This window comes from Gasterosteus aculeatus, chromosome 18 (assembly GCF_964276395.1).
Source record: "Gasterosteus aculeatus chromosome 18, fGasAcu3.hap1.1, whole genome shotgun sequence".
Classification (NCBI taxonomy): Eukaryota; Metazoa; Chordata; class Actinopteri; order Perciformes; family Gasterosteidae; genus Gasterosteus; species Gasterosteus aculeatus.
The window spans coordinates 3367889-3379783 of NC_135706.1; the positions used below are offsets into that span (position 1 = coordinate 3367889).

Sequence of the window (11895 nt, forward strand, 5' to 3'; positions counted from 1 at the left end):
GACGGGTTGTAAAGGGTGCTTCGGGTTTATTTCCTATCTAAGGACCTCCCGGGGTACAAGATTGATAAAACCATGATAGTTTCCATTCCCTTATGAAAGTGGTTTGTTTGTGACATTTTTGACTTTGCATCAAATGGCCTCAATTATGGACCTAATCAGTCAGAAATAAACCTGCACGTGAAAAAGAGTCTGTGACAGAGGATATCTGAAGACAACGACCTAGAAACAAGTGGTTTTCCATCATGAGCTGGAATAGAGGAAGGTCCTCAAAAGCAATGCAACAAGATGACAAGAACAATCAGTCAACAAGGATGGAATGATCTGTCCATGGGACAGACATGTGACATCATGACCAGTACCCAGTAACCCGATTAGGAAGCTATTTTACACACGTTAACATACAGTTGGGCCCCAAATAAGGAGAGAAGACAGGAAGACACGTGGGTGTAGTTGTTGAATAAATTAGTTTTCTGTACACCTCAGGAGTTAAATGCCCATCTTCCAATTAGGAAAACGATCAGAGAATTTTATGATCAGAATTCTTTCTCTTTTTAAGCAGACCGCCGACATTTCCGATAGAATGGGATGTGTCATCTTACCTGCAGGTGTTTAAAGTGTAGAAAACATTTTAGGGTCATTTGCTCCATCAAAGCGTTAATGTTGACATTTTGCACGACAGAATCCGAATGAATAAAGTTTTCCAGACTGAAATTGTTTAATATTTAGTAGCAGAAAAATAATTTATTTGAAACCTTCCAGGGACTTTAACAGAGAAACATGGAGCAAATGCAGCGAGTGAAAACTATTCATTTGTTTTTACATCACATTACAAATAACCCCGTGAAGGCCTCAGTGCTGTCAGTGACCTTTTTAAACTGAGGAACTTTTAGAACGTTAACGCATATTTGGATTTGCACCACTGTAAACATCTGGTAAACATTTGGTCTCCATCCGCCACGACTTGAACATTGCTTGACTTCCACCGTTAAAAGCCGAACGTGCAGAATTTGTTTGACTGCGCAGCTCAGCAGCCTCCACCAGCTCAAGCCAAGTTGGCCAAAAAAACATTAGTGAGGTCAAACAAACTACTGACATCATGTAAAAGCCTGTATTAGATTTCATGCCACAGACACTAGAAAACAATTTGATTCTGCAGTGAATCTAAACTCCAACAGTGATTGTCGATGCAGCGATGGATTCAGCGCCGTGCGATAAAGAGAAGTGATCGCTTAAGAGAAATGGTTTCCCTCCCGATTGCTTACTGTGGAATGGAACTCTCAGGTCAATATGGGTGGAAAAGGAAGCACCCAGTTCGTCTGGGTTAAAATCTCTCCAGATGCAGAAGCGTGAGTTCGTGATGGGCCGGTGTCTCTCAGGTCAGAGCCGAGTGATGAACGTCCTTATTACCAAGCTACGCTGCTGCTGCTGCTGGCTGCACATTCACATTTATTCTATACAGGCCTGAGATCACTTTACTGTTCAAGATCAGGTTGTGAAGAACAAGTGCTGCACAATACATGTCACCACAAAGTCCACAAGTGCAATAAACATATGAGAAAATCATTTGTCGAATGAGTTTGTACTCAAGTTGTTGCATTTTTTTTTCCAATTTCATGGTTGTATTGCAGCAGCAACTGAAAGCTGCTAAAGGGCAGAATACTTTGATATCTATTTAACATGTAATTACTCATGTTCCCATAACAGCTTGTTCTTACTTATCACTCACTTTCCGTACATTCTGAACAGAAACCCCAGAACAAGTTGCTTTCCTTTCCCTGAGGAACGTTATTGGGATCCTGAAGTACACGTTGTACGCAGGTGGAGACTAATTGAAAATAACAACACAGGAATACAAAGTGTGGAACATGCTGATGAAAAAAAAAAAAAATCAACAATATGAAGAGAATCCGAGGTTAAAACTTCATTATAAGACTTACAAGATTTCAAGTGGTTAATGAAACATTATGTGGGAAACAACTAGTGGGAATCAATGCGTGTGGCAGTAAATCCTATTTCCAAAAAGAACAAACTTTCACAGACATTCATGTGTGAATTTGTCATTCAGAGTAGACGAGCGCTTCCTCCCGACCTTTACAAGTGAGTGAGTCACAGTTTTACACATTGGAAACACCAGAAGTAAGTTGGACCAGAATGGACCCCATCACACACACACACACACACACACACACACACACACTACAAATGAGTGTAGAATCATCATCATCATCGTCGTCGACGACAGGCCGGACTTGTGATGATTGCTCACATCTTGTTGGCCTTCCACGTCAGGTAGGAGTTCCAAGTAACAGCGACGATCTGGACCACAGGCAGCCTGTAAGCACACGCGTTTGTCCTGGATGTAATTCACCTGGTCGAGTGGCACAGCGCTTCGAAAATCCATCACAAGCTAATCAAACTTTTAGCAAATGGAAACAAGGAGAGTGCAATGTTTCACTACTTTAAGAACACGCCGTTTTAATAAGTCTTCAAATTACATTAAAGTAGATTAAAGCGTTGAGCCAATACAACTAGACCATCACGTGTGTGATTGTCTTTTCAGCAGGACTTCTCACCTGTAGTGGAGTGGAATGAAGTAGAAATTGGCGATCTGGACTGGAGGCCAAAGCTGAAACGGAAACACGGGGACAATATGATGCTCGATAAGTCACTTCCCTCGATAAAATGGGATCGCATACGGGAGGAAACTTACGTAGTAATTAGCGATCAGAGCATCTGTGTAGTCCTGTGGAACAAGAACAAAAACGGTTCAAACGGTTTCGTAGTGACTCACTTCCTCGTCGGTAAGGAGCTGCTGATATTCATTTGTTCTGGTATTGAAACCTGTAAAGAAACGTTCAAAGTTCCGGCTTCCTGCGGCGGTTGTGGACCCAAGACTCGAACAGCTGGAGTGAGAAGCGGTGATGTGTCGGCACTCCGGTTGGTGGGAGGCTTTCATTCCCAGGGGTGCAAACTCATCAGGGATGAAAAAGGTGACAAAGATGCAAACCCCCTCGGGGGAATATATATATATATATATATATATATATATATATATATATTTTTTTTTTTTTTTTTTTTTGCATATGCTTCAAATTGCTTTGGAAATGTTTGGAACCTCAAGAATAGATTTCGCTTGGGACGAACAGAATAAATATTAGCAAGAAGGAGGGGGCTTCTACACAGTAAGCCTTTGATTTCTCCGTTGATTTCCCATTTTTTATTTTAGGATTTTTTAATGTGAAGATAAGGTAGGTAAATTTTTCGTCGTTTTCTCGCTTCGATTTTTCAAAAGTTCCCGAGAAATAGACACTGTTCTATCCGATAACACCGTTATTGTAACCAGCAAAAATGGTAGATGTGATTTGCGAAGGCGTCTGTCAGCCGACTGTCTGACATTAGCACGTTAGCCTACGTTAGAAAGACTGAGCGTACCAACGTCACTCCTGTCTTATTACGGCATCTAGGCAGCTATAGACCCCAAGATGACATGACGACACAAGTTGGCCAAACGAACAAGCTTGAAAAAAATATTCATGACAGCTTGCGTTCGCAGATTACTTGGAGGAACGGACCCCCCCCCAAAAAAATATTTTTATTGCAGATCTACATGAATCACACAAATGACCTATTTTTCACTTGTCACCCCTGATTCCAAAAACAAAGCCGCACGGAGGTTTTGTAGCCAAAAAATATCAGCACATGGCCGAGATGTTGTTGAGTAACGATTAACCATCGACATCTCTATTAACCCCCTGTGGATTCAGTATATTTTGGTCAATTTGTGGTATGAAAAATATTCAACACTCAAGCAGGGGACACGTTACTGCGCTGAGGAGGAGCAATTAAATGAGGAAGAAAAGGCTTCTAGGCCGCGGGTTTTTCATGCGTTTTTGAACAAAGCTGGAAAGCGGCAGCTTAACAGATCGTTAGTAAGTAGGTTTAATTTTCAAATAAATGTAGTCTGCCATTTTATCGCATTGTGCAAATGTGATACTTTGTGTCATTTAAAAGAATGAAGTGATAAATATATTCTACAGCGAGTGTTCAGGCTCATAAAGGGCTGAAGTAGAGTCTCAGGTCCACATTCTGCTTGTGTCTCCGTCCATGCTTCTGAAATATTTAAGTAGTATTTGCTCACAGGCAAATACCTACAATTACTTTAATAGTAATAATTAATAGTAATAATTAAGTCCCCACCAATGGGCCCAACAATACAGAATACGGTGAAAATAAACATGAAAATGTATTGAACCGAGTGAAAACGTGAGTCATCTAGATAAAAGATCTGCTAATCGACGACACGAATGGTGGCGAACGCAGAACAACACAAGCAAACGCACACGCGAGCTCTGTGTGCGGCATCGTGCAAAGGTCGCCTGAACACAGAGACACAGAATGACAGCGGGCCGGTGTTCCGGTGAAACGGGTCTCTAATTACGGACAAACAACCTACTTCGCCACCTGAGGGGAAATTGCCCCCCGAGGGGACCTTCCCCAGCTCTACGGGCGGGGGGCTTTCTAAGCTGGTTTTAGACCTTTTCGGTTACTCCACAAGAACCCAATGCGCCTCCGTGTCCCCAACGGACAGAGAGAGAAGAGACACGGGACGAGGGACGGCCGGAAAGCGGCCCGTTGTTGTTTGGACGGCGGCGGCTTTTTGATGTTCAATCTCGCATTTCCTCCGTGCCAGGCGACCTTTTTTTTCGTAATGAGCACATTTTTCATTTATTTTCTGTCCTTTCTGACATTTACCAGGTTGGCCTTTCGCGTCCTTCTGTAAATAATTGATGGCGACCAGCAGCACGCTGGGTAACGTTTGAGCAGCTGGCAACGCCAGTTAGCTCTGACCTGGCACGCACATATATGTAAATATGTGAGTCACTCTACAGCTATTTCCACAGTCCCCCCCCCTCTCGTCGCTTCCTCCATCACAGGAAATAGTTTCTAATAATAATGGAAGGCGAGTGCTGGCGGTCAGGCGCTGTGTGCTCTCATTTACCTGCACTCTGTTCACACAGACAGGAAACTGATCTCCAGCCAGTTTGTGTCACGTCTCGGGTCTAAATTGCCAAACGTGCATCAAGTCCAATCGCAACAAAGAGAGTCCGGCGCCGACTGAAAGCTACTACAGGGAGTTTGTACTCACTTCATTTGCAGTGAGTATTGTGTTCGCTCGTTCTGGATTTGACAATTCCTTCATTCTAGACCGAGGCTGATGTGTCCGTTATTTATGAAATTAGTGGTAAATATTGAAAGCACCTATCGACTGTCGCTCTACTCCCTCAGATGAATTTATACAACAACATGTTAGTCAAAAGTGACATCACGATGCTCAGCAAGCACTCGGCCTCCTGCAGGAGTTTGCATGGAGAGCCTCGATCAGGCGGATCTTTCTCTCAATAGCTTACTAAACCCGAAGCATGTGCTCTCCAGATGAAGGTCCGTATGTGGAGAACACGTCAAGGCCGCCAGAGTCTCACAGAGACATTTAACCAATGTTTCTTAAACTTTTCTATTTTGCACCTCAACTTCACACTATAGTACTTGTGTGTAGAAATACAAAACATCGATCAGAAAGGAGTTGGACTATTTCTGGATTTCCGGCGGACACACGTCGTCTCTGGAAGTTTAAGCCTGCGAGTAATTACTCGATGGCCGGAGTTGAAAGTGGCTCCTCGAAGGAAACGTTTGTGGCCCCCGCGGCCCGTCGGCAATGAAACTCCACTTTTAACCTTCCAGCCTTGGCAAACAACAACGAACCTGGACTCCGCCTGCTGACCGGGGGGGGGAAAGCGAGCCGCAGGCGGGCAGATGGCTCTCCTCCCTCTGGCAGGGAGTCCTTCGCCTCGAGCGCCACGACCTTGTCCCCCGTTTGTTTTACTAACCGGCCCGAGTGTCTTTTCTGCTGTTTTGCCTCATTTGCACAGACGATAAAAGACTTTGTTTCTGGTCTTCACCGCTGAGGACTGGCAACGCGGCGCATCGGGGGGGAGCGCCGGTGCGCCGTGATGTGAGGCGAGGCCGACTCACCCGCTTGAGCTTAGTGACGTTCTCCTCCAGCGTCAGGCCGTTCAGAGCACCGGAGATGCAGAGAAAGGCTCCCAGGAAACCCGGAGCGAAGCACAGCTGGAGCACAGAGAGGATTCAAATCACCGCGGCGACACTTAAATCAGATTTCATTCATTAACGGAATGGACATTAGAGAATTAAAAAGGAAGGGTTTCTACCCAATAACAAGAGTCTTATGAAGAAATGAAGAATTGATTTTGGGGGCCTTTGTGAGAAATGTACGTGGTAATTATTTTAATCATTAAAATAATTACGATTATTTTATCACGTTGTTGCTGCACTACTACTAGACTTGCATCGGAGTCCCGAAGCACGTACGCCGCCTTGTTCCTTCCAACGGCCCTCCGGCTATTACTGGGCCGAGGGGGGGGGGGGGGCGGACCCTCGGCTTCAGTCAATACATCAGCAGAGGGGAGACACTGAAAGCTCCAGCAGGGGTTTGCACTCATCTGGGTGGATCAAAACGCAGAGGGAGCCGTCCGGTCCGCTGTGATATAATGGGACCCCCCCCCACCCCCACCCCCTCCCCTACGCTCCAGCGTGACAGCCAGAGACGCCCCTCAGCCCGATTTGAGGAAATTGTATCTGTGTGGTTCCACTTTGTCCCTTTTGTTGGCTGAAGGGTCGGTTGGTTCGGTTGCCGGCGGTGGACCCAACACAACAACAATTACAGCTAACAACATGGCAACATGTTACAAGAGAGGATTTGATCATGTATGTCTATATCTAAATTCCCTCACTAACTAAATCAACGCGAGCACTTTTAATGAGATATGTCTATTTTATTTCCAGGCCTTCAAAGCAACAGGTAGTGACAGAAGATGACGAAGAAGAGGAGGAGGAGGAGGGGATGCGTTTCTCACCTGGTCAACCAGCATCTTCTTCATGGCAGCACTTTTTGTTCCTCCAACCACCAGCCGGTCCAACACTTTGTACCAACTGCCGATTACTGGACCCTTTGTGGTGAACAAAACCAAACCCGATTACCGGGGCTTCTTCCCTAAATGTTTCCTAATACAGCGTCTGTGATCGAGGTCGTCACTGAAGCACTTTTCGGCCTGATACTCAGCATCCGCGTGCCGACTGCAGGTTAATTGAATGGAAGCCAGTGAACGTCCATTAGTCATGAGAGGAAGAATGATGCGTGATGAAGGAGTTATGAGACGGTTGTTACTTTGCAGATGAAAAGAGCAAACGCGTCTTAACGCGACACAAATCCGGTGTCAGCGTGAGGACAAGCGCCATAATTCACCGGGACGAGGCGGCCGATCGGCCGAACATAAGACGATTATGGACGTATAAATAAACTTTGCTGACGCGGAGCTGATGTTGAACTGAATAATGCAGCTGTCACAGGACCTGAACGTGGGAAACATTCACAAACATTCAAAGGCCCGGAGAACACGCTGCAGAACACGCTGCAGAACACGCTACAGAACACGGATGAGCACGTCATGCTCGGCCACTTCCAACAGAGCACGGGCGGGATGGATGATGCTGTCGGATGTTGTGATTTAGGAGCTGGAGTGGGTGGTCTGGATCAAAGGTTTGATCCCCCGCTGCTTTACAGTTACAGATCAACCATTAATAGCTTCATTCTGATTTAGTTCTTTCATAATTAGGCGAATAGAGAATAAAATTTTACACACATTTTATTTTTAATGCAAAAATCTTGAGCATCCAGATCACATCTGCTGCATCCTTTCATTTCAGTACACAAATCAACTGACCAGAAGCCTGTTTCAGATAACAAATCAGAAATTTAAATAGGATTTAAATTGTTTGATAAGCCGTAAACTTAATTTAAAGACTTTTCTTTCTCCTTCTTCATGCATGTGGACAAATGTGTTGCATCAGCTCACCACAAAGAAGAAACCGATGCCCATCATCTTGGCCGTGCGCCGCACGTTGTGATCGGCCAATCCTCTCCTCTCAATCAGCTGTTGGGAGATGACATCACCGACACCCACTAGAGACCCTGGAGGACAAACAGGGGACAGATGCGGTGTGTGAGCATGGTGATACAAACAAATGTAGAGGAGCTTTCATATCCTGAAGGTTTCAAAAGAATCCTTGAATCGCTATTGAGAAAGAATTGTAATTCGGTCATAAATACAAGCAAGTGACTAAAATGGTTCATTGGTGGTGGTGAATTGTGCAATATTACTTAAATAAATTAATTAATAAATAGAGAAGCAGATTCTGCTGCTTTGAGAAAGTGTTTAACGGAAACGAGAAAATTATTTCCAACGTCCTTCTGTAGAATAAATTGATCACTAAGCAAGCGCACAAAAGGCACCAATGCAAAAATATATTTAAAGCCGTAACAGATTCAGAACAAAAAAAAACACATAAAATGATTAATTGTGATAAATCCTCAGTAAATAACTTATTGAGTGGGAGATAAAACCTTATATTGTCTCATCCCAAATTAATGTTTACAACAATGAAGCAACGAGATTACATCCACCGTTTCTTTCAGGGGAACAGTTTTTCCAAAAAATGTGATGGCGAAAACCAACCAAACGTAACAAAAAGTAGGACGACCAAACATTTTCTAAGACTAAAAAATAATAATAAAAAAGGAACCCGAATGGTCAGAAAACTGTGCAACCTGGACTTGGCAATCTTCAGATTTAGATTTAACTTTCAAATGCTGATTATTATAGTGAAATTACATTGACATTTATTGTAATTCTGAGGTTTGAGATTTGGGAAACAAAACCACGAATCAGCATGGAGTGCAAGTACCTCGACATGTTACTCAGGTGAATTAACCAGAGGTGACTTTAATTCTTACAGTCTTTTATAAATTATATTAAAGCAACTATCACTTCTGTGTAATGATCTTTAGACATTTAGTGAGCATTGCTTCCATCTAGTGGTGATTAAACTGCGCTACAACGAAGCACTAAAATACGTTTATAAGACATTTAAAACATTTGGTGAAATATTTCGGTTAACAGAAGCTATATGTTTCAGTAATAGCTTTGACTGCATTGAGATTAATACATAAACAAAAGGTCTGACATGCTTTCAGCACCTAAACATGTTGCTTTTCATGTCACTAAGAGTGTTCCCCACAAAGCCGAACCGTAATCTTCCCTTTTTATATTTTATAAAGCAGTTTTTGCCAGTTTTTTTCTTAAATCCTTTTATTATTTATTATTCTAGCTGATTAATCATTAACTCTGCAAGGGTGAAACGTAGTTATAAGAGTATGGCAGTTATTCTGATTGCTACTTTTGTGTTTACAGAGAACACATTACTTAAAAAGAGAGACTATTGAGAAAAAAAAAAGCTCAGGAGTTAAGAGGACAATAAGGGATTTTATAATTGTTCAAATTGTCTGATGACAGTATGAATACACATCTGTTGCAAAGGAGAAAAGCTGGGAAGTCCTGTAGTAAACAAGGATTTTGCATTTGTATAATATATCATTTTATAAATCTGTCTGAAAGCTGATAGTAATACGAAAGAAAAGGGGGTCACCGAGTTCACAGGCCATCTTTGTTTATTCTGAAACTGGAGCAAAGGTCCAGCAGGTGAACCCGTTCTTCCCTGGAGTCGCCACTTACACTCAAATGTCCAGCTTCTAGTCAAAAAGGTCTGCACCTCTTTTTTGATTAGAATAATTAGTGGAATAAATAATAAAGACAAGACACATGCATATTCAGTGCCGGAATGTAGCCAAGAACATTTAGGCTTCTCAAGTCAAATCTTGAGGTACTTTTCAAGTATTTTCATTTTCTGCTTTATTCCACTGCAATTCAGATGCAAATATTACTTTGCATATTTAGATGACTAATACCTAATAAAACAACAACAACGCAATGACTGCATCAGTAATAGAAAATAGTAATGAGAATAGTATACATTATTCAGAAATGTATGCAGCGTATGTAACGTTAGTGTGCAAGAAGGATTTATTCCCACCAGCGGTCACTAACTGTACTGTCCAGGGGTATTTGGTCATCAAGACTTGGTAGGATCTCCACAGGCCTGCCATTCTCCCACCTAGGCCGAAAAAGTAGAAATAACAGTTGCAAAAACAGGATTCTTCCAGTGTGCACCCCGCCCACCGTCAGGCACGCAATGTGACCTAAAACGAAGGCACTCTGCTAATGGGCTCCGTGACGTTGATTAGAGTTAATTAAGTTGAAGTAACGCGCTAACGGATAACACTCATAAGTTGTAATATAAAGAACATTTAAAATAAAGATGTGTCCTCTAAAAATCATATCTACGCCGATTTGAAGAGTTGCTTCAAATAAAGCGTAAATCTGGATTTGATGGATGAACAAGAAGAAAACTTTTACTTTTACGTTTTGTAATGCGTTTCGGTGTGACGTTTTAGCAGCAACTATCGTAACGCGTCTTCACGGTAATTACGTTACCTTTGAACGCATCATGTCGCTGCTAACTCATGTTAGCTTTAAGTCTGCAACAACTTGTTAGTCAAAGTAACTTCTGCCGTTCTTAGTGTCATTAAATGTCCGGGTACATGGCGGTAAGACCACTGACCTGCTGCTCCCAAGCACAACTAGCTCAGCACGTAACACTCGTCCAACGTGTTTTAATCTTCACCACATTACAGTAACTGTTTAAATGTAATGTGCACATGAACGCAGGTCCACCCAGTGAGCTTATGACGATGATGATGCCTTCACGTGTCCTTATCGGCTCAGAATTTGGAGAACGAAATGTTACACAAGCGATGCAGAACGTTCCCTTTGTTGTACATTTAAACTATGACTTACTCAAGTCAAAATATGAATTGGGAGGTTCTCAATTAATTTGTGTTGGGATTATATAAAATGCAGTTCTGCTTACGTCTCTGCTAACGTTTAAATCAATTACAAACTTATTAAAAGTTATATCAAAGAATACACAAATTAAAGATGTTGCACACACATGCTGATGCGTGGTCAGGTTGTCAATAATAATTTGATTGAGTGCGACCCTTAAAAAACATCAGCAGATGGTTTAGAATTTTCTTTTATATACCAACGGTATTATTATTGTCTCTTCAAAAGGCTTCAATTCAAATACATACTGTACACGTACCTTTTCCTTGTATCTCTCCTCTCGCTACGGATGTTACATGTGTAGTAAAATGAGTATTTCCTGCAATCCCCGAAGGCAGCATCAAGGCCGCAGTGTACGTCACTTCCGCTGTAAACAAGACATATTGGAATCTGCTGCCCTCATGCGGTAAAGCCCGTTGTAGGACAAAAATATAATATGGAAATATTCTCCAAACATGAATCTATTATTAATTATTATTTTATTATATTATATCCCCACTTTCTGAAAGGATGGGCTGCAAGAAATTGGACTCCAAACAGGTACCTTAAACAACATGCACAACAAAAACATGCAAAATTTAAGAATTACCTCAAAGGGGAGATTTAATGAAGGGGTAAATAAGCTCAATATGAATGTGATTATGATCAGTCCCAGACAATCTTTCATTAGATATATATAAATATATATAATAATGCACATTAAAAATACCTGTCTATCTTTTTAATCCCCTTATCTCACTTTATCACCTTTATGCGGCATCATTCTAGACTCGCTGTAGTGCAGGAGAAAGTGTTTAGCGTAGAGTATGTAAATTACATCATCAGCTCTTCATATCTAAATTATTTCCATGCAACTCTGGAATCATCGATTCTTAAAAGAAAAAAAATGGAAAAGTAGAAGCCTCGTATTCCTAAAGCTTTGAAATTGTGCACACAAGAGAATGGTTCGTCACTTTATTTTCCAACAAACAATTTACTACAGTTTCAGATGTTAAATTACAGACAGACACTATTTCAG

The 11895-nt window shown here is 42.0% G+C and overlaps 1 protein-coding gene across 2 annotated transcripts; it reads right to left on the reverse strand.

Moving 5' to 3' along the window:
* Nucleotides 1-1094: 1094 nt before the first annotated feature.
* Nucleotides 1095-11221, reverse strand: mpv17 (mitochondrial inner membrane protein MPV17). 2 transcript variants are annotated; one of them, XM_040160790.2, is made up of 8 exons: nt 11137-11221; nt 10006-10086; nt 7932-8047; nt 6933-7025; nt 6031-6126; nt 2711-2743; nt 2574-2626; nt 1095-2332 (listed from the first exon to the last, which is right to left on the reverse strand). In XM_040160790.2, exons 1-8 carry the CDS (start codon nt 11216-11218, stop codon nt 2263-2265), a joined length of 624 nt encoding a protein of 207 aa, XP_040016724.1. In that variant the 5' UTR covers nt 11219-11221; the 3' UTR covers nt 1095-2262. The 2 variants fall into 2 exon arrangements, with proteins under 2 accessions (XP_040016724.1, XP_040016726.1); XM_040160792.2 differs by lacking the exon at nt 11137-11221 and adding an exon at nt 10594-10746.
* Between the last annotated feature and the right edge of the window lie 674 nt (nt 11222-11895).

What these genes read in the sequence shown, in the direction of transcription:
- mpv17 (XM_040160790.2), bottom strand. Translation starts at nt 11,218, where the DNA reads ATGCTGCCTTCGGGGATTGCAGGAAATACTCATTTTACTACACATGTA. An exon ending in AGGAGAGATACAAGGAAAAG is followed by an intron (nt 10,087 to 11,136) that starts GTACGTGTACAG and finishes TTTTCGGCCTAG; the next exon opens with GTGGGAGAATGGCAGGCCTG. An exon ending in ACGTCACTAAGCTCAAGCGG is followed by an intron (nt 2,744 to 6,030) that starts GTGAGTCGGCCT and finishes CTTGTTCCACAG; the next exon opens with GACTACACAGATGCTCTGAT.